This window comes from Triturus cristatus, chromosome 10 (assembly GCF_964204655.1).
Source record: "Triturus cristatus chromosome 10, aTriCri1.1, whole genome shotgun sequence".
Classification (NCBI taxonomy): domain Eukaryota; kingdom Metazoa; phylum Chordata; class Amphibia; order Caudata; family Salamandridae; genus Triturus; species Triturus cristatus.
In genome coordinates this window covers 1,204,602,306-1,204,624,426 of record NC_140593.1, presented here as the reverse complement: position 1 = coordinate 1,204,624,426, position 22,121 = coordinate 1,204,602,306, and the positions used below count along the sequence as shown (strand labels likewise).

The window sequence follows — 22,121 nt, the reverse complement described above, 5'->3', positions numbered from 1 at the left end:
GCCGACTCCGTACCGGTTTTATCCAGAAAGTGTGCTGATGAAATGTCTACTCCAAAGATGACTGGCTTCAAAATGTGCCAGGACTACAGGAAGCTTACGTCAGTTACGGACCATCAGGACGTCTGCCTTTGATGTCTCGGATATAAGCACAACTCAAAGTCCTGCAACAAAGGCTCCATGAGGCACCTGAAGATCATCAGGAGCCGGGATGCGAAACCGTAGTCCGTGAACACAAGAAACAAGGCAGGTTGCGCTTTGAACAGCTCGTTCTAGCGCCAGGCCCATGTCCTGCTACAGAATAACCAAGACGCAACACCCATCTTTGGAAGATTTTCTTAAGATTCCTGGTCTCTTCCTCGACGCCACTACTAATTTAGGCTGGACTTTTTGTTGCAGACCATATTCTGACACCATTCAGAGCCACCAAAATGTCCCAAATCAGATGGATCACGAACCATAAAGGGTTCAAGACATCTTCGCTTGGTGTCACCAAGAAGGTAGTGTTGTGATCACTGGCCACTGAAGTTTCCTCCTTGGGGTTCCCAGAGAGATGTATTCTACCTTCAGTGGAACTCCAGCCTCATGTATGCCTTCCCACCTCTGCCACTTCCACCCAGAATTCTGAAGAAAGTCAGGAGGGACCGAGCTCAAGTCATCCTAATAGCCACAGACTGGGACAGGAAAGTGTGGTACTCGTACTTGCTGAGCTTGAGTATCTGCCCTCCAGTCTTTCGACCTCATCGGATGGACCTCCTGTCTCAGAAACAACTTGAGGCTCGGAGCTTGTCCACCGAATCCATTTTATTCTGGTTGCTGGGTAAAGTTTGTGGCTTGGTGCGGTGATCATCAGGTTGACCCTCTTCAGGCCAAGCTGTCTGATGCTTGTTTTGTCGCTGGCCCTGCAAGGCTTTGCTGCGGGCACTGTTAAAGATTAGTTGCACTCCAACGGGAACTTAACTTGGTCTTCATGTTCTTGGTGTGCATGCCCCTTGATCCTAGGCAAGTTCCTCACCGAGATTGCTAACCATTAAGACTGTGTATCTTCTTGCAACTACTTCTGCATGTCAGTAAGCTACAGGCACTGTAAATTGAACCCTCATATACTACCTTCTTCCCTGAACAATTGGTACTTCAAATTTGTGCTTGCTTTCAGCCGAAGGTGGTGACACCTTTCGTCCACCAAACCCCTCTTAAGAGGAGAGGCTGTAGCGATTGGACAACAAAACATCTTTTAGCTCTTACATCGAGCATACCAAGGATTACTGGGTGGATAACCATCTATTTATCACCTTTGCCAAGAAGTGAAAGGTGGTTGGGAAGAGTCTCGTCTAGGTGGAATGTCTAGTGTATAAAAGCATGCTATGCCCATCACAAAAAAGGAGCATCCTCGGTGTGCCATCATGCTCCTTCCACCATAGCCACGGCTGCTACTATAGCGTTGGCTAGCAATGTTCCAGTACTGGACATCTGCAAGGCTGCTACATGGGTGGCTGTGCACCTTCAACAGGCATCTCTGACTCGACAATCAAGTACTTAGAGAGGGCCTTTTCATCCACTGGGTCCTTCTGGACTTACTGGTGTAAGTCCACTTTTTAGACCCTCCAACTTTCGGAATGTATTGTATTGGTATCTATTCAAAAGGCAAGAACCCGGTGATTAGAAGTATCCATCAGAAGTTACTTACTTTTGGTAAAGCTCTTTCAGGTGGATGTTTCATCCAACTGCATATTCTGACTGCCCTCCCTCACACCGAATCTGTGGAGTAGATATCTTGTGTTCTTATAAGGTCCGAAGTTAGATTTTGCATACCGCCATTTCTTTTGCAATGTCACAGTCAATCCTCATCTGAGGGTACAGAAGAGTTTCAAAGGAAAACTGGAGTTATTGTGCAGGGGTGGAACCAATGAATGACTCCCTGCCATCCAATCTAGAGTTGGTTTGAGGCAGCTGAGGAGCAACATTGTGCTACCTATTGTTGTACAGAAGCAATTGCTAGTTAAAGTTCCTGATCGAGTCTAGCACCTCAGACAATTCAAAAGCTGTGGAATCTGTTGTTAGGTAGAGTATCCACCCTTAAGAGCATTACCAAAGGTAAGTAACTTGTCAGTCTTAGTCGATGAGTTTATTTAATTCGATTTGGCTGAAAACTGGATGTGTAGTAGCAGAGAGTTGGCCTTGAAGCACAACCAATCTGAAAAAGCTTGAGATGAAATCATTTTAAGGGAGTATTTTAAAAGTTAAACTGCTTTTGTGGTGGTAGCAGGGGCACCTAAAAAAAAAAAAGCCACGGCTGGGTCTGGTATTTCCGCAAACCTTGTGCTCAGCTACAAAAGTAAAATGGAGACGTGCCTGCATCTTGATTACACAGAAGCAGAGTTTGCTTCAATAAATAAAAGTGGTGCCAAGGATTTATGTTCCACTTTCACCAAATATGGCAGTACTGCACCTCCATTAAAATGATGCACTACATGTTTTACTGAAAATTATGTAAGTGATAGATATGAGCAAACACAATTACCATTACCTGTCGGGCCACAAAGTTTGCATAGTAAGGGAAACTAAGGAACTGAAATAAAGAATCACTCTAAATTGCTGGACGTGTGCCCCTCAAATGATCTACAATGCCAAAACATAAAAAGCGGATGGGAGGATTCCCCACAGTGGTTGGGAAGGACGTCTTAACGTAGCAGCCACTGGTGGAATTTGAAAATATCCACCCATTCATTTACCCGAAGATGTTTTGTGGTCAATTCTTTTTAGTCATTAGCACCCACTAACTCTTCTTTTTTTCCTGAAAAACAAGGTTTACTAGATTTTCCTTCCAGAAAATACCATCATTAGTTAATCAACCTGCACCTTCAATGTGGCCTAAAACGTTTGGTCTCTGCCCAGATACCAGTCGCAGTGGTTAGGACACTCTGCGCTGTGATGCGTACACAGCTTTCTCTTGACGACCAAATGACACCTCTGCAAGTCTAGATCCTAGTACCTGGCTTTTACATGGAATTTCCCATACTTTGTGCTTCCATGATGCACCTGCTGTAATGGTCCTGGTCAGGTCACTTTTTGGGTATGCGAATGCTACATAATGTGATTCTCCACAGTACCTGCTCCTCTGGCTTTCGCAGGTGCAGCATGTTAATGGCACATTGCACTCTTAGTGGATGCCATATCGGTTACTCTCCTCTTCTTACTTTAGCTACCACTTCACCAGAGTGATCGTTTCAAGAATCCTCTTATACGAAAAAAGCATTGGACTGCAGCACTCTCTTTTTTTGTACACTACACCCAGACATGCAACCTGAACGATTTTCATTATTTTCTCCTTACAGCACCTTGCATTCAGAAGGTATGATCTAGAGGTAGTCCTTATCTTCAACTACCCCACAAATTATGGGATGCACTTTCATTGCAAACGCTCTTCAAATTTAATCATCATCTTGGGAGTAAAAAAAATAATTAAAACACAATTGCTTCTCTTAGTAATTCAGGTTATGTTGTTGTAGTAGTTACCATCAAGGATGAAGAGATCTTTATAAGCTCCAAAATGGTACTTATTTAAAAACGATGCCTAAGATGAAGGATGCGAGTCGGATATCCTCTGCAGCCTCTATATATCAGGCGCCCCACTGAACAATGAATGGAAGACAGACAGGGATTTATTTTTCATAGCAATAGATGGACAGTGCAAATTCTCTACTTGCCCCACAAGGTCACGGATATTACCTTGTATTCAGGGCCACAGAAACATAAGGTAATCTGTTCTGAAGACCAGGCCCATAGGTCTAGAGTCTAATCCACTGTTGTTCTTGCTGTCGCTCTCAAGAGAAGAGTCCTCCTGGTGGCATAACATGCACAGGCCATTAGGAATTCCAGAACAGTCTTTCCAGCAATATCACATTTGATGAATCCTCCGGAGCAAAGATATGTGTTCTGCAAAATGCAGTAACAATAACAGGCTGCTTTGGTTTCGAACACTGAAAACACAGGATCTGCTTTGAGAGGTTTGTACTTTCTCACCAAGTGTGGCATGGCCGGTGTTAAAAATATTCCTTCCATGATCTACATTAATCCTGGTACAAGGAGCAGCAAAGGTCTGGGAAAAGCTCTTTTTTGTAGAGTCTCCATAATAATAGATATAGAAAGTTGAGGCGTTTGTAAAATTAACAGATCATGGAATTTGGGGATATTGCCTAATTGTGAGATCTTTGAAGTAGAACCTGTTAAAGATGTAGGTACACACGAAGAGAGCGCGTCATCATTAGAGTTGGAGGATACTCTTGAAGATCCATGATGGAGAACTCCCGCGTCTACAATTAGCAGAAGGTTGATCGAAACCCAGATCACTAGGTAGAATAGGCTCCCTTGAGGGTGCTATTGAGGAAGAGTTGCTGCGTGTGACTGATCTCCTCCGTATAGGAGAGTCATGGGATGGGAATGTCCACTGCATGGTAAATGGGCCTGTATCCCTGCCTTTAATACAGGACGGCATAGAAAATTGGTACCTTGACTTTTATTTGGCCCCGATATCATGGTGACTTAGTGTGTGCACAGAGGTCTAGAGCTGTCCATGATACTACATGGTACAGAACCGGTCCTGTGACCTGGAGGGGGATACTAAGTGTGCCCTCTTAGTCGGGCATGGTCCTGGGTATATGAAGCGGTGGTGGCAGCGTATCATGTTTTGTGAATTAGTGCGACCAGACCTTTTTCTCTGTGTCATCGAGAAGCATGCCTACTAGCTCCTCTCATGTAAAGTTCCGTTGTTATGTGAACCTCAGAACCCTGCACTGACATTCTAGGAGCATGTTGAGGTGTGTATGTGCCATGTGTTTATAGCACATGTATGGCAGTAGGACTCTGTAAGGTGTACGGATCAGATTACAAGGGCCATGTTGGATGCCCCTGGTGTACTAAGGCACAAGACAGAGGAGGAAGACAGCTTCCCCAGACAGTGGAAGTGTATTGCCTGCATTCCTGTGGCTGTAGAGTGAAAATTCAGACACTGAGATTGGGGAGGACAGAGACAGGGTTTCCCTTACCAATTCAATGGGGGCCTTGTTAGGGCTGATAGTTAGTTCTTCTTGGTAGGTGGCAGGGGTGAGGGCTGCAGCCTCTACTGATCATGGTTCATAGTGAGGACTTTTTCAGTCAGGGTCTGTCCTTTTGTCGGTCTCTCATTACTGCTTCAAGAAGGTGATGGCCGCTGTGAGCTAAGCTCTTACAATTCATTGTGCCTGTGTTTTGGATACTCCAGTTTGGAGCTAGCCCCACTGCCACTGGCTGAGTGAACCATCACTTTCCAGAAAAACGGTCTGGAGAGCAGCTTGGAAATGACATGTGAAAAAGAACCAACTCAAAACAGTCTGAAGCGTTGGACAGAGGATTCTCCTCCCCACCCCATATGGAAACAGAGTAGAGTAGAGCTCCACAGAGTACTTAAATACCTGCTGTGTAACCAGGGTTGGTATCTGCCCAATAGTCAGTATCCCTGAGGGGAAATCACGTTGCCTGAAACCTGAACTTTCTGCTGGAGGACTTTTGACTCCTTCGGAGTGTCTAGAAGCAAGTCTTCTGAGAGAGAAGATGCATGCCTGGCGCTGCAGTAGGAGAGATGGTCAGGGGAAGCCCACCATGTTGCCAGCATGTGGAGAACCCACAGATGCCGGACTGTTCCGGAGAGAGAAGCCAGGGGTGATCTTTACACTGAAGGGGTCCCCTGGTCTATTTGCATGGTTCCTGTGTTAGCAGCACTAAGACGGTTAAAGATCAAGCATTACTGAGATGCCTGCTTCACCAAGAATGCGGGAAAACCTGATCGCCCCAGAGCCCACAACTGCTCACTCAGGCAATCGTTTCTGAAGACAAAGGTTTCTGCACAGATCTGCCTCATCCCGCAAACACCGTCCCAAGGCAAAGCTGTCGCTGGGGCCCCCAAAGGAGAGGAACTACTCCCTCCCCCCCCACATGAGAAGCCACAGCAAGAACTACATCCACCACACTGCTACAGAAGCTTTGACAACCAAGAGGTAAATATGGGGCTTAGGCTGCGCCTAGAACCAGAGAAGACCACACATTACATTACATTTAGAGTTTGTAGAGCGCGTAGTCACCACGAGGGTATCCCAGCGCTAGACGCGGATGAGTCTGCTGTGCATGCTTGAGACTTTTGATGAAGCGGAAGAAAAAAATTGATTTGCATATTTGACCAATAAGAGCATTTGAGATTATCTGCACTTGGGCTGATCGATGCCCAAGTCAATTGGTTGGGGACTGTAGACATAGAATCCTGATGTAGCAGGGAGGGAGGACGCTGGAAGCGGTGGTGTGGCACCCAATTGTTAAATGCAACAGATTACAACCCGGGGAGGTTCCTACTGAATCAAGTAGTATTTAGTTCTGCTGCGAGCTAAAAGTGCTTTCTTTTACCATAAAAAATGGCTGGACATTAAGTTATTGTGTCTGTAGGTTGACTGTTGAGTAGTGAGCTCATGCTCTCCACACTGCCTCCACGATAAACCTGTGACTGCTCGCACTTGCTACCCTAAGAGTTAGGTACAGGATGGGTTGCACTTGACCCACTTTACAGAGCCATGGTAGGACAGACCCCAAGATTTCAGTTGGTACCCAGTAGCCAGGGTATCCTGTGGCCCCTCAAATGGAGTCTGAGACACACAGATGTAAACCTTGAAACATGCACAGGATTCCATGCAGAGGAAAGGGTGAAGTATGAGGTTATAAAGGGTCTTGCAACCGATCTTCTCAAGGAAGTGTTTGTAACAGGAAATTTCCTCACCGGTCTAGCACATAGCATTCCCTGGAAGTCAAACCCTTGCCCAAACAGGATCCACACTGCCAGCTCTTTACACACGAGCTGTGGTCTAAATATGAATTCAAAATATTTAGACAACAACAAAGAAAAAGCAGCCGCCTACTGGCCTGTAGCAGCAATACATTAGATGCAGTACAATGAATACAAACCTGGCCCTTGTTGTTCTTCAGCTCTCCGTGGCAGTGAAGGAGCTTGGAGCGGGCCAGTAAGCAGTCTTGCCGAGACTCAAACAAAAAGGTGAGGCGCTTCTTGTAGTACTGGCACTCTGCTTCCCCCGTTTTACTGTTTATGAGGCCCACAATTTCTTGGATCAGAGCGATCTAAAAGGCGAAGGACAAGTTAGAAAATGATGCTGGGGTTACAAATGCATGCCCTCAGAGAAGCCAGCCCAGCTGCTGACGTTTCAGGTACTAAGTGATGGTACAGGATTGTAAGCAAAGGAATACTGCAGCCACTAGCGCATGAGCAAGGTTACATCAGCTCAAGTGTTTCTAAGAAACACTACAGGTCTGATAAAAGGTGCAGCAGTGGCACAGGCATACATTTATACACAGACATTTGCTTCAGCAGAACAAGCTTCTCTCACACAGAACAGATGCCACTGAGTTTAAAGTGGCGCAAGCTTCCCTTACTCAGTAAACTGTTAACATATTGTCAGTATCACTATGAGTTTCCCCATCTCATTCAATTGCCAACACAGAACAAGACTGTACTTCACAGGATCTTGATTGAGTAGACGGTCAATCTCGTAAGTCTTGGTCAGGCTGGGCTGGAACCTTCCTGTGACTGCAGGAAGTGTAATGGGAAGTGATGGGAGTGGGACACATGGTCTATGATAGGGAGGGGCCAGTTATATGTGGAAAGGTGTTGGTGAAGGGCTTGTGGCTTCCCAAGATGGTTTGTTTAAGAAAACCCCACTGTTTTAGAGCTGACTCCTTCGTTGTTTCACTTGTATCCTGAAATGACCGCTGTGATGGGCAGGGCATGATATAGGTTGGTGAATGCCATGTCACAGTGCTAAAACGTGTGTGTGAGCTGCTGCAGCAGGTGTAAACAGGGTACTGGAGTGTTGAAAGCTGGGTGACCCCTCTCCTTTTTCTGATTTTATTTTTCCCTGGTGGGCGGAACGGTAAAGAGCAGCACTGACAAGGCTTGTAAAATGCAGAGACACACTTATTCACTCCAACAAGGTACACAGAACTGGTTTGGGGTGGTTTCCTCTTTCAGGTGCCGCTCCAGGCTGATCTGCACACACAGATTTTGTGAAGCGTGAGTCTCCTCACAGCAGGGCAGTCTCCAGCCTGGAATACCCACAACAGAGGTGTAACCACAACAGAGGCACAAAGAAGTCTGAACTTTCTGCACCTTAATATCAACAGCCACACAGACCGTGATCACGATAACAAACAAGACTCCTCCATGCTAACTAGTTACGCGACCACAAGCCATCTTTTTAAGAAACTACTCACTGGTATTCAGTAACCAATGTATAGAAGATCACAGAACCTGGCTTTTTTCTGCAATAAACCACAGAATTGAAATATCTACACGCATCCTTTCTGTATGGACTGATACTACTTTTTGGATTTCTATTTGAGCGCTGCGATATCTTTCTTTGATATAACCTACACAGTGGATGTTGTGGTCTAGTGTGTGTTGGCACCCCAGGTAGTATTATGGTCTTGGATATCAAAATAACACCAACTCAGGATTATTTGAGGTATTTATTAAGATACTATATCCACAGATACTTGTGCAAAGAGGTGCGATTGCGTGCCACCACTACTACCATCCTTATTATACCTAAACTCCACTAGCTTATTATCTATCTCACAACCAGTTTCCTGAAGCCACATAGCCCCACTAAGGATCATACCCAACTGGAATGTGATTTTCTTGAGAGCACATGACTAATCGCAATAACCAACAATATCACTGGATTAACCACTAGCCCCGAGTTCTAGAGTAGCTACACACCAGGCTTAAAATTAAAATTGGCCTTAAAAATAGCTACTTGAAATACTCCAACAAGCTTAACTTAACATGATGCCTAGTCACTGGCATGTTACTTTGCAGCATTTCCTACGTACCAAACTACAATACAATTCTTGAACTACAACAGTTGATTATGTTTCAGAAGCTGAGTTAGGGAGGACTGAACAGTCACTGTTGACCTACACAGACAGGTAACCTGCAGATCTTAGTAATGTTTGGTTAGTATAGCCAGACAGGACAATGCCTGGGGCGGTGTTTAACTGTATGAATGCACGGCTGTCCAATGGGCATGTGCGAGGAGAACTCCAGTGATTACAAGGTACTCACAGCCTCTTGTAGGGATGCTTGGTCAGGGTGGTCCGCAGCAGTGTGCTTCAGGATCTCCTTGAGCAGTAGCGGGTACTTGACCAGTCGGCTACGGGGCAGGTCCAGGAAGTTCCAAAGGTCCAGCTTGCGGCTAAATGAGGACTCCTGGCAAAGGCGCAGGAAGTTCTCCACCTGTCGGTCCTGCTTCTTGTAGTCAAGCAAAGCCTTGGCTGCCACTTGATTACAGCAATAGTTCCTGTAGGCGTGGAGGCATGGTAACTGGAGGTGTAAAGGAAAGTACAGAAAGGTTGTGCACATTACATAACAGTATTATACCACTGAAAACATAAGGGAATTATTGAACCATTACGTGGCATTAACTTGTCATTACCATAACTTGGCTCGAGTACACCAAACTGGGTAGGATGTTAGAATAGAACTTTGTCTGGTTCAAGTAACGTCAAATCATGAAAATGGTCAATGTCTGTTATGAGAAAGTTTGCTTACAAAAACAAAGCATGCATTGGCACAGCCAATATGTCAGCTAGTGTTCTTTTTTTTTTTTTAAACTCTTTTTGGCAAGTATATGCCACAAAAATAAAACAAAAAACCTAGCAGCATAAACATGGCCACCACTTGCTTTCAATAAAAATTATAATCTAACAATATACCAGCTGCATATAAATTTAATATAACAGCATGGGTGCTTCCTCGCAGGCAAGTGTACTTGGAACAGATACAAAAATCCTTATTGGGGCTTAACATACAACACAGGAAATTGCGATTTTTATCGAAGTAAAAAAAAAAAAAAAAGTAGAAATTATTGGCTATGGATTACTTTAACTTGATGGCATAGTTCCACTGGATGAATCATCCAGCGGAGAACGGACCTCCACTGGATGAATCCCCCAACAGAGAACGGACCTCCACTGGATGAATCCCCCAACAGAGAACGAACCTCCACTGGATGAATCCCCCAGCGGAGAACGAACCTCCACTGGATGAATCCCCCAGCGGAGAACGAACCTCCACTGGATGAATCCCCCAGCGGAGAACGAACCTCCACTGGATGAATCCCCCAGCGGAGAACGAACCTCCACTGGATGAACCCCCCAGCGGAGAACGAACCTCCACTGGATGAACCCCCCAGCGGAGAACGAACCTCCACTGGATGAACCCCCCAGCGGAGAACCTCCACTGGATGAATCCCCCAGCGGAGAACCTCCACTGGATGAATCCCCCAGCGGAGAACCTCCACTGGATGAATCCCCCAGCGGAGAACCTCCACTGGATGAATCCCCCAGCGGAGAACCTCCACTGGATGAATCCCCCAGTGGAGAACCTCCACTGGATGAATCCCCCCAGTGGAGAACCTCCACTGGACGAATCACAATGATAGGCCAATGTCTTCAAAAAGTGCCAGGAATCCAAACAATTGATGAACGCTTCGATGTACAAGAACCCAGTTAGATAAAATAAAGGTAAAATCATATTTCTAAAGCGGCCAAGCTGTGTTGTGCAGGACACCATCTGCAATATAGGTCCTCCCTCTCAAGTCACCCTGTAAACAGACATTGGTCCCCCACAGGCACCTAATCACTGCTAATATTAACAATGTTCAGGGGCTGGTGAGTGACATGACACTGGGCTTCAAGACAAAGACTGCGAGGCTTCGTTGTCTGCCGTGTACCTGCTTCAGGAAAGTAGGGTTCAAGTTAAGAGAAAGGCCAGCCAGGACTGGGAGATGTGACAGAAGGGTCTTTCCAGTACTGACTTGTCATTTCATTTATCACATATTACTTGCATATAATAATCACCGTTTTGTTTTCTTACACAGATGTTGATCCTGAAGATGTCGGGATGGTGAACAGATTCACACAAGGAAAATTTCTCCCCTAATTGCACTCTTTTGGAGGCGATTTTAACCTCAATCCTGGGATTTATAATGTTGGTAGGTACCATGGTTGTCCTCCATGCACCGGATCTATGTTTGGGCCTAAAAATTGAGGAAGAGATGGGGTGGGTAGCAGGAAACCTTGAAGGCAATGCTTGCTCAGTGTATCAAGGTGATTCCCACTCCTTTAAGGATGGAGGTGATGCATAAACTAGGTTAGGAGATCAGACTCCCACCTCACCTAACATTTGTTAATCTGAACCAAACCAGGGCAACAACTCCCACAATACACTATTTCTTAAAATGAAACCAAAGGGCTGGACAAAGGGTGTTCCAGTGACATGGAGACATCCAGTAATTCAACTTGCCTGTATATTATGTAGGTTATATTTCCCTATTAAAAGACAGTGTGCCCCGCTCCTCTAAAGACATGAGTGCTAGCTGAGCTTTTTGGCTGCTCGTATGTATAGCACTTACCCAGTCTAACATGGTGGGCCCAACCTCATCAATGGTCCCATCTTCCTGTCTCATCCTGCCAAGGTGGAGGAGCAGATCTGAAAAGATAAACAGAGATGGCTGGATTAGGGTCTGGAAGATGAGCAGGGGAGAAGGGATGAGGGTATAGAGGGTCAATGGAGAAGGGCGGGATAAGGGTCTAGGTGAGGAAAAGAGATGAATGAATGGGAGTCTGGGGAATGAACAGAGAAAAGGAATGAGGGTCTGGAGGAGGAACAGAGAAAATGGTGAGGGTCCGGAGGAGAAACAGAATTGAGAGAAGGGTCTGAAGGATGAACAGATAAGGGTGGATGTGGGTCAAAAGGGTGTGTAGAGGACAAGAAGAGTCAGAAAGTGACCAGAGTAGGGGGACGAATGTCTGGAGAAGGACCCGAGAAGGTGGATAAAGGGTATGGTGAAGGAACAGAGGAGTGGGATGGAGGCCTGAAGCAGGAACGGAGAAGGTGGATAAGGGTATGGTGAAAGAAGAAAGGAAGGGGATGGAGTTCTGAAGAAGGGGGATCAGGTGTCTGGAAAATCGAATGGGAGTGAGGAACAAAATACATTGGGAAAGAGAAGCAGAGAAAGGGAGAGCAGAGGGTAGCTCTGACTTCACATTCTGCCAACCCTGAAGCAATGTGCGAACCCCTGAAATGCACCAATGAGCTCCCTGATCTCTTGCTACTTGTATCTGGGGTGGCGTGGGGAGCAAAGGAATGATGGATGTAACCCCGATCTCTTGACTGGGGGTGAATGTTTTGAATTGTTCTGCATTCCGTCCATCAATTGTGTGTCTTTTACTTGTATCTGAAGTACAGCAGATTGCTAACCACATCCTGGGGGTACTTGCCAAATTAACAGCATCATTCAGCACACATGCCATAGAATGAGTGAATGAGAGCGTGTGTATGAGTACCAGTGCTGCCATCTCCAGTTGCATTTTGCCACTGGTGTTCAATTTGTCTCGTGCTTGAACAGATGCCCTCAAAGTCTCGACACCCTGGGTGCAAATGTCCATCTATGGTAATGTACATTAGTAACTGTGCATGTGGGATACCCTCAGGCTCGGTCTACCAGGTCAAGAGTTCTTGAAGTGCTGTATGTCTGAACGCTGCATGAAGAGGTCAGGCAGACCCTACACCTTGGGGCACAACTCACACCCCCAGTACCAGATCTGTGGCCATAGCGCCACCTCAAACTGTGCTGGGACCCTGTGACAGGCAGTCGCCTGCGAAGGGTCACCATGCCACTTTACCTTCGTGCAGAGGAATGAGTGAATCTAGAGTACTGAAGATCTCCGTCAGCTCCTCCTCAGACATGATGGCTAGCTTCAGCATCGGCTCATAGTAGTTCTGAGGGGCAAGAAGGAAGCTGGTAAAGTATCCCGAGATACAACACACAGACAGTACAGGTTCCATCATAACAAAATATCCACAGCAGAGGCGGCAGCAGAGCAAGGTCCCTCGCAGAGGTCAGATGTTGCACAGATCGGAGCTGTGCCATCATCTCTCATGGAGATCAGATGCAGCACAGGTAGGAGCAATGCAAAGGCTCCTTGAAGAGGGCAGGTGCAGCACAGGCAGGAGCAGCGCAATCCATCTCTCTCTCGCAGGAGTCAAGTGCAGCACAGGCAGGAGCAGCGCAATCCATCTCTCTCTCGCAGGAGTCAAGTGCAGCACAGGAGTGCAAGCCTTCCCTTCCTTGCAGAGGTCAAGTGCAGAACAGGCAGAAGCAGCGCAAGCCATCCCTCCTTTACAGAGCTCAACTGCAAAACAGGCAGAAGCAGCACAAGCCAGCTCTCCCTTGTACAGGTCAAGCGCGGAACAGGCAGAAGCAGGGCAAGCCACCCCTCCCTTGCAGATGGTGCAACACAGGCAGGAACACCACAACCTCCTAGCAGAGGAGTTGCACAATCCGCCTCTCTGAATCTCTTTTACACAGAGATCAAGTACAGCTCAGGTGGTTATGGTGCAAGCTTCTTGGTCATCAGCATCTTTACCTTCTTGACCAGATTCAGGTCGTCCACCAGCTGTTGTTCTCCCTGCATAAGCTCAAAGATAACCTGCAAAAAAGGAAAAAAAGCTTCATGTTTTGTTTCCATTAAACCAAGTAAACCAGTTGCATTTTTCCAGCAAGAGATAATCAGGATAATGGAGACACAGCAATCAGTTTGTTGTTGAGCCCTTACACGGGTAGGTGGCCCGATACTGCCAGTCAACAACCTCAGCTCGAAAGATGCTAATGGTTTCTCTTGTAGGTTTCGGCTTTTAAGAAAGACCATCTGGAGCCCTTCTGTGGACTATGGAACAGAGAACATCAGGAAATGCACCAATACAAAACATTGCATTTTTAAACATCACTTACTCTGCAAAACATGATAGTTTTGAAACACCTAATTGGTTTTAAACCTCAGTGCATGCCATTCACCAAACATCAGAAGAAGCAACCACACCCCAGGAGTAAAAGCATCTTTCAAAATCTCAGGGTACGAAACCCACCCCTCATCAGTACACATCTTCAGCTAAATCTCACAATGGTGGAACACACCCAATCATATAATCCTGTATCCAAATGTCACAAGAGGCAACCACTTCCCTCGAGTACACTCCTCCTTCTAACTCTCATAATATCAGAAAAGGGCAATCTCCGCATCAGAGGAAGGCAATGACTCTATTGGTAGAGCCAAATATCACACATTGGCAGCCACTTCACATCAGTATATGCCTTTGTCCAAATCTCAGAAGGACAACTGCTCTCCATCTGCACTGTCCTCCTAATCTCAGAAGAGGGCAACTGCTCCCCAAGGGTACACACCTTCACCTCACAAAGTAAGGCGAGAAGTTGATTAACTTTTCCCATTCATTTATCTCTGTATTTGTCACAACCATCATTAATATTTACACTTTTCTTATAATCTCACAATGTGAACAGTCCAGTCCTAGTATTCTCTTCGACTCTTAATCTACTATATGTGGATGACAAACTTAAAAGTGTACCTAAATTTATAAATCATAATTTTTTCAGCGTAATGCGTTTAGAAAAATGTAATTGTCGACTATCAGAAATGCATGAGCTAGGCTTTAGGTTCCCAATGTAAGCTGGAAAGGCAAAAAGCTGGAACAAGTCCATTGGTTCCTGGACTTAGATCGGCCATTAAATTTGGTTGAATGAGTAGGACAACTTGTGACAAGTACACATTTTCTAATTTTTGTCTAGGCTAGACTTGACAACATTTGTATGTTGGGCTTACTCTGCTTTCAGTAAGACCCATCAATTGAAACGCAGATGGACACTCAAACGTGCTGGTAATTCTAAGGGCACTGCAATGCTCCGTCCTGGCTAGAATTCTGCTCGTAGGGTTCTGGCAAAAGGTTCCAAATGTGGAGGCTGACGTTGGAGTGGATTTGCCGATACAGCTGGCAGAGTGGAGCTGGTGATGGGCCTCTCCACCAAACCTATTGCGTTGGATGACCTGTGCAATGTCGTACTTGATCTCATGGTAGCCAGTGGCGTGTCCCGCTTATCACGTGCTAGGGGTTTGTGCTTTGATGAGAGTTTTAGCCTCACTGCAGTCTTTCAATACATGCTCATACAGGCTTGAAAATCGTTAATCAACTGAAAAATGTCCCAAAAACCTCAACAGCTTATGAGTTCACAGACTAAGAGGGTACAAAAAACACATCCATTATACAATGTGTAAAATACATAGATCCTGGATGCATTCCGGACAACAAACACCCTTCGGCGGAGAGAGTAGCGGAAAACAACAGCAATAATAATCAGTCATCCATAATCTTAAGAATGTTAGACAAAAAGGAAAACAAGGATATGAAAGAAATACTGCCCAAAACACCTATACAAAAAAATAAAAATACACAAATATCAGGCAACCTGCGTGTCACCTCACAAGCTAAACATTGCTGTATGGAATAATGAAATCTGGGGTTTCAGTCAGACAAGAACTCCTGTTAGAGTCGAGATTCTCATGCATACAGAAATGATGCCCTACATGCATCAAAGTGCAAGATTTCGTGAAAAGAAAAGGTGCTCATAACTAGTACTGCCAACCAGTGTAAGAAACTCAAGGCTCCCTTACATTAAGAATTATCCCACAACGCAAGTCAGAGTGCTACTAATCGTCCTAAGTACCGATAATCCCCTCATGAAAATTCAGGTGCTCACGGCTGTATCAGTCTCTCCTTATTTTTGTAAACAGAGAACTTGACTTGTAATCAACACTAAACAGTCCTGGAAGGAGAGATCCTTTCTACACTCGGAAAGAAGGAGGGAGATACGTTATCCCAAACTAAATGTACAACATTCAAAGGTATGCCACCTAGCCTCATGATACCATATGTGATGAGAGGAAGTGCTTGCCCCAACTAGACATCACGCTACTAGGCATGGAAAGGTAAAATCCCCAAAAATCCCTTTTATTTAAATCACCCTCAAACACTCTAGTAGGGTCATGCTTCATCATCGGGTTCACTCTGACTCCTAAAGGTCAGATTACAGAGAGGCATGCCTGAAGCTCCTGCGAGACAAAAGACACTATGCACCTTTACAAACAGACCCTACTTGCCGCTTACAACAAACTATAAGAGGACTGGTGGATGAAGCGGTAGAAAACAAGTGGATTTCCAGAAAAGAATGGGAGTTTCTTACCACCCCGGAACCTTGAACCCCTCAATTTTACACGATCCCCAAGATGCATAAAGGGAGAACTCCCCCGCCCCCGGGTCACTAACAGGTCATATATCAAACATACCAAACTTCTGCTAAACCTTCTGAAAGAAATGGAATATAATCCTTCCACAGAAGAGACCCTTCTATGCCTCGATGTAGAAACATTATACTCCAGCATTTCACAAGAAGAGAGTTTATGTATAATCACCAACATACTGCGGAACCAAGATTGGCCATGGGCCGCTCTGTTCAAATGGATAATAGCACTAGCAAGACTGGCTCGCACTGAAAGTTTCTTTAAGTTTGAGGACCAGACCTACTTACGCCACAAAACTTCAATCGGGACCACATTTGCTCCAAGCACAGCCTGCCTCTACATGAGCTAGTTTGAGGATAAGAACATTTGGGACAACAATCCTTTCCAATACCAGATAGGATTAGGGCGACGGCACATCAATGACGTCCTGGTAATCTGACATGAGGATGAGGACACTACAGAATAGGATGGGACGAAAGGAACCCATTTCCTTTCGCCTCCCTCCCCCCCACCCCCCACGTGAAGCGCTTCTGGAGACAAATACCAAACACTGCACTAATTCCCTTATCTGCGTGAGCACATATAATTACTCTTCCAATGACCTGAAAAGGATAATACAACAAACATTGGCGCATCCTCACGTCCGACATTTAAAAACCACTGTTCTCGTTCAAACGAAACAGAAGTATAAGGGATAGACTAATACACAGCAATACCTGGAAACAGCCATCAGAAAGACAAACTACCCTTTGGGACCTGCCCCCGCTTGCACTGTAGGGGGTATGGGAGGCCTGGGGCGGGAAGCATGTATCCAGGATATGAGAGAGAAGCAGAAATTAGCAGGGTCTCAAAGTGTGAGGAAACAGGAAGGAGAGCCTAGTAAATGAAGGAGGTATAAGGACTAAGCAGACAAAGAAGAGGCATCCTTTTATCAGGGACATGGGCAATGGAGAGAAGCGTGAGGATACTGGAGCAAGGGTAGTGAAAAGGGAAGGATCCGTCATTTAGGAGCGAATGGAGGAGGAGCAGAAGGAGTCTCCCAAGTACATAGAAGCCATAGGACAAGGTAGCAGGGTACAGGAAAAACAGTGCGTGTGAACCAGAGGGCCAGGCATGCATACAAGGAGGTGAAGATTAGGACACCCAGTCATCTGTGCAGGAGTCTTGTGGGGGCCTGGTCAGTGAGGTACAGTTTGAGTCCAATGGCAGAGTGAGCCAAGGAACCCACATCTGGATGGGATCTTCCCATTTAGTCTCCTTCCACCCTGTACAAGAGCGCCCCGAGTACAAATATGATTTGTGCACACTTTAGGGTGTTATTATTCATTCTGTGGGGTATTATGGGGAATACTGTCCAAAAACGTTCTTCTATCCTATTTTACCCACAGTACAACTGGCATTGCACTGATCTGCCTGTAAAATTTTCTCCCAGTAGGACTTGGAGGTAACTGCATGGACAAAAATCAGGTGTGTGCAATATTTTCACTCATCCTCTAACCTGTACAAAATGCATATTTGGTGCAGAAACTGTTTGCGCATTGTTTCACTTTGCACTGAAAAATTGATGGATGGAATCTCAACCACTGAAGATTATTTTGGACCGCATTCCAGTACATTCATCTTTTTACTCACTGCGCCAAGACAGACCAATCAGATGTGCATCAGTCTTTGCATCGTATTAAATGCGACATTCCGACCTAAAAGGGTTGGCCACGTCCCAGTGTGCATAACACGGGCAATTCCAGACCTTTCAATCCTGTTTTACGCGATGGGGAGCTGCAGCTTGAATCTTATGGCATCAGGCTACAGGGTGGGGTCTATAGAAGCCATGGGTAGCAGAAAAGGATCCTGGAGTCATGCGAGGAAGAAAACACAAGAAGTTAGGGGGCCAGCAAAATTAGGCAGTCATAACAGAGTGGTAACAAGTGTGAATCGAGGGGGAATTGGGAAGCTGAGCAATACATGGAAGTCATGGGGAGGGGTATTAGGATGGAGCTGGGAGAGGGGTCTAAGCAGGGAACTGAAGTATTTGGTGAAAAATGGAGCCACAATGAGGATTCCTGGAAGAATGTGGAGCTGAGCAAGACACACGGGTGAGACTGAAGGAGAGGGGCCCATGGTAAAAGAGGCGCCCCTCAGAGCATGGAGAGCCAATAGGGCTCTGATGGCACAGGAGAAGAGTGTTTATAAGGTGACTTAGGGGGTTTGGGAGGTAGGCAAAAGTCTGTGGTTATGGTGAAAAAGGAATAATGTGGGATATCCTGCTGGACGAGGAGTGGAGCACGACAGTGGGAACTGGGTGAAGAAAAGGGGGTAAGGAGGCGAAGACCTTGGGACATGATGGAGCCGACTAGTGGGGCTACAAGCAGCAATCTGATTAGAAGAGCAGAGGTGAAAGGTGAGGTTTATATGGAAAGGAGAGGCATGACTAGCAAGACTCCTGCAGACAGATGACCAATGAGGGAGACAATGGCAAACGTGTACCTTCAGCACGAGAAGGGAGGCGGAAGGAATGGGTATCAGATGTATGACTAGGATAAGAAAGGGAAGGGCAAGGGAGCAGCAGTACTATGGGCTCGGTTAAACATGGGCTTGCACTGCCCGAGACCCCACTAAGGGCACATAAGAGCTGCTGTGGTAGAAGGGTCCAGTCATCTGCACGCGGTCTGCTACTACACAAATTATGGGACAACTGCATCAGGCCAGGACCCTCAACGCCTCGTGCTCGGCTAAAGGTGACAGAGCTACGCAACAAAGCAGGAGTAGGCTGATGGGGGTTAGTCCTACTTGAAGTCACGGTGTACACCGTGCAGGAAACGCAGCTCCTTTCACAGGTGGCTGGCATAGGAGGCCAGCATCTAGCATATTAGGCATGCCGCGAAAAGCTCCATCTATGCACCGCAAAGACACAACAGCCAAGTGGATGGGCACTACATGAGAGGCAGACTGGAGAAGCCCTACAGTAAATACGAAACTTCTTGGATGTAGGGCTATAGGAACAGATAATAGAGAGGGGGAGTTTCTGGCAAAGAATTTAGCATGAATGTGAAAAATGCTAAAATGACACCATACATTGTTGAAGTTCATTCAGAGCCCTAGCGGTGGCGCCTCCTTGCTCACCTCCTGACGTTTAATCTCCTTGGCCGAGAGCTCCTCGCTGACATGGTCAAAGGTCTCACTCCAGAGTTTGCTGTTTCGGCGCTTCGAGTTCCCGGAGGAGTTCCTGGACCGTGGGGCAAAGCTGAACAAGCGACTGTCAGTCTTGAAGCTGATGGACCGCTGGGAAAATGGAAGATTGTAGACCAGATTAGGCATTTTACAGGCCACTTCAAGCTCTTCTGCAATCTAGGCTAGGTTATTAAAAGTTACAATTGGCTGATCCTGCATCGTCGGCTCTGCGCACTTCAAGTAAGTCGCACTCATTCCTCATCACTGGTCACATACACCCATCACTAACCCCATCCAGTTTAATGACGTCAGCCTCTGCGGATTACTGCCCTCACACTTTACTCAATTACTCATTCACTATCACTGTCTTGTAGACTGTAATGGAGTCTCACTCATTCCAGCATCACTAGCCTTTACACTTTATTGGTACCACACGACTGCCCCATCACTGCTCTCTTGCACACCTCTACGTCATGTCTAACTGCGGCTTACTTGGCCCCTTGGGCAGATCACTTCCCTCTTACATTCCAGTGGAGCCTGGCTAGTTCCCCACCACTGCCCTCATACACTCCAGTGGTGCCTCTAATTCCCCACCACTGCCCTCATGCACTTCAGTGGTGCCTCTAGCTCTGCCCCCCTGCCCTCATACACTTAAGTGGTGCCACTGGTTACCCTCCACTGCCCTCATACACTCCAGTGGTACCTCTCTTGTTCTGCACCATTACCATCATACACTTCAGTGGTATCTCTCTATTTCCCAAGCACTGCCCACATACACTCCAGTAGGGCCTCTCTCGTTCCCTACCACTGCACTAAAGCACTCCAGTGGTGACCCTAGTTCAAGTTCCCCACCACTGCCTTCATACACCCCAGTGGTGCCCATAGCTCCCCTCTACTGCCCTCATACACTCCAGTGGTGCCTCTAGTTCCACACCACTGCCATCATACACTCCAGAGGTGCCTCCATCTCCCAACCACTGCCCACAGACCTCAATGTTATTGTTGGTTAACTCTGGCACATTTGACCTCAGGGTAGGACACATACCTGGATGGACTGGCTCAGCCGCTTCAGAGGTGTCACTTTGGCTGGAGAGTCTTTGCAGGCTGGGACCTTAGTCTTGGAAACTGGCTTGACCCGCTTGTTGCATGGCTCCTTAAAGGGACAAACAGAAGGTAAATCATGCAAGGACATCAGGATGTAAACCGCAACTTAGGAAAGTAGGAGGGTAAAGGAAAGCACTAGAGCTGTGACAACAAGAACACTGGCCACACAGATTTGTTTATTATGGCAGAGCCATCTTCCACCGAAACAGTGTGCACGTTGATTAGGTCCCTGACAAAAATAATATGGCAGACAGAAATGATGTCCCAAGTACATTATGTGCCCATAAAGAAATAAAGTGCCTATTCACAGATAGTGCTCCGAGAAGAGCATGTGCTCTTAATACAAGAACTCAACCAACTATACTGTCCCCCCAAGACAAGTCAGTGCTTCCCTCTGCCGCACAGTGAACGTACAATTGGAGCATCTCTATAAAGACCGTAGCTCTGTTTAACTATAACAGCGCGAGGACCTCACTTGGCTTCCAGACACAATTCTTGGCCGGCTCATATGAGAGAAGCAGCAGCCAGGAAGGGATCCTGGTGAGAGGTTACAGCTCACTCATTATGAACCTTGCCCAAGAGCCCTTATTTCACCAAAGCTGCATAGGATGCCCGCTGTTCTTGGGGTACTTCTCAGGTTCAAAGAAATCACCATACCCTTACCAGTGAGAAAATTAATAATTTCAAATCAAATAAATCTAATTAAATAGGTTACAAGGTAATGATTCCTAAAAGCATATTTCTAGTAAATTTGTTCTGTGTGGATCCAAGCCTTCAAGTCTTTTCAAAGCGTTTGACCATGCAGCAAAGAGATGTGTTTGACACAGAATTTGTAACATGCCCTATAAAACACAAAATGCCCTTGCCCAAAGGATTATCAGTGCCTGACTGTAGCACTGTACCAAACCACAGTGTAATATAATGCAAGAAGTAGCACCCTTCAGCAGTACTGCAGCACCATCAATACCTGCCATCTGAGATTCTGCATCATCAGCAAACGTTATTGGAATTATGCGTTGTACATCATGCCATAATCATAGTAAATCTAAAAGACGTTTCATGCCCTCATATGAAAAGCATGCAATTGCCCTCTCCTACTAAAAAGTCATCGCTCAGTTTGGAAATTCACACCAACAACTACTGCATCTCCACCCTTCTCTATGTTAATGAAGTGGCTAAACACACCCAATCCTGATCCGAAGACGCCCACTTGCACTCAATACCGTCTCCTGCAACAGGGTGCACCTCAAAGGTTAGGAAACCACAGAACCAGCGCTCTGCTCCCCTCCCCTAACACCACAAACTAACTTGCTGCCGTTACACTCCCCTCGATCATCAGACATTAGGACGTAATCTGAGTTTTGTATTATCCAGATATCTCTTCAAGTCACCTTATAAAAGCATGTGACCATCCATGAACTCTTACTGGAAACTTCACTCCACTTCCCCTTTCGAATTCTGAGCCAGTGGGACGGACTAAGACCATCCAAAAACCATCCATGTTGGTCACAAACCTTCTGTTGCACAAAAGCTTGGATGCATCTGAAATAAAGCTGCCCCTTGATCTTCAATCTCAAGGCATTCAAAGACACCAAGCCTGCCTT

At 46.1% G+C, this 22,121-nt stretch overlaps 1 protein-coding gene across 3 annotated transcripts in view; it reads right to left on the bottom strand.

The window, feature by feature from the left end:
• LOC146797066 (rho guanine nucleotide exchange factor 3-like) overlaps positions 1 to 22,121 on the bottom strand; it is a 212,945-nt gene that overhangs the window by 21,846 nt on the left and 168,978 nt on the right. For all 3 annotated transcript variants that reach the window (XM_085629684.1, XM_085629686.1, XM_085629685.1), the window contains 7 exons: positions 20,459 to 20,566; positions 19,366 to 19,524; positions 13,522 to 13,584; positions 12,778 to 12,874; positions 11,505 to 11,581; positions 9,155 to 9,412; positions 6,982 to 7,152 (listed from right to left, as the gene is read on the bottom strand). In XM_085629684.1, the coding sequence (XP_085485810.1) occupies positions 6,982 to 7,152; positions 9,155 to 9,412; positions 11,505 to 11,581; positions 12,778 to 12,874; positions 13,522 to 13,584; positions 19,366 to 19,524; positions 20,459 to 20,566 (933 nt within the window). The remainder of the gene's footprint in view (positions 1 to 6,981; positions 7,153 to 9,154; positions 9,413 to 11,504; positions 11,582 to 12,777; positions 12,875 to 13,521; positions 13,585 to 19,365; positions 19,525 to 20,458; positions 20,567 to 22,121) is intronic.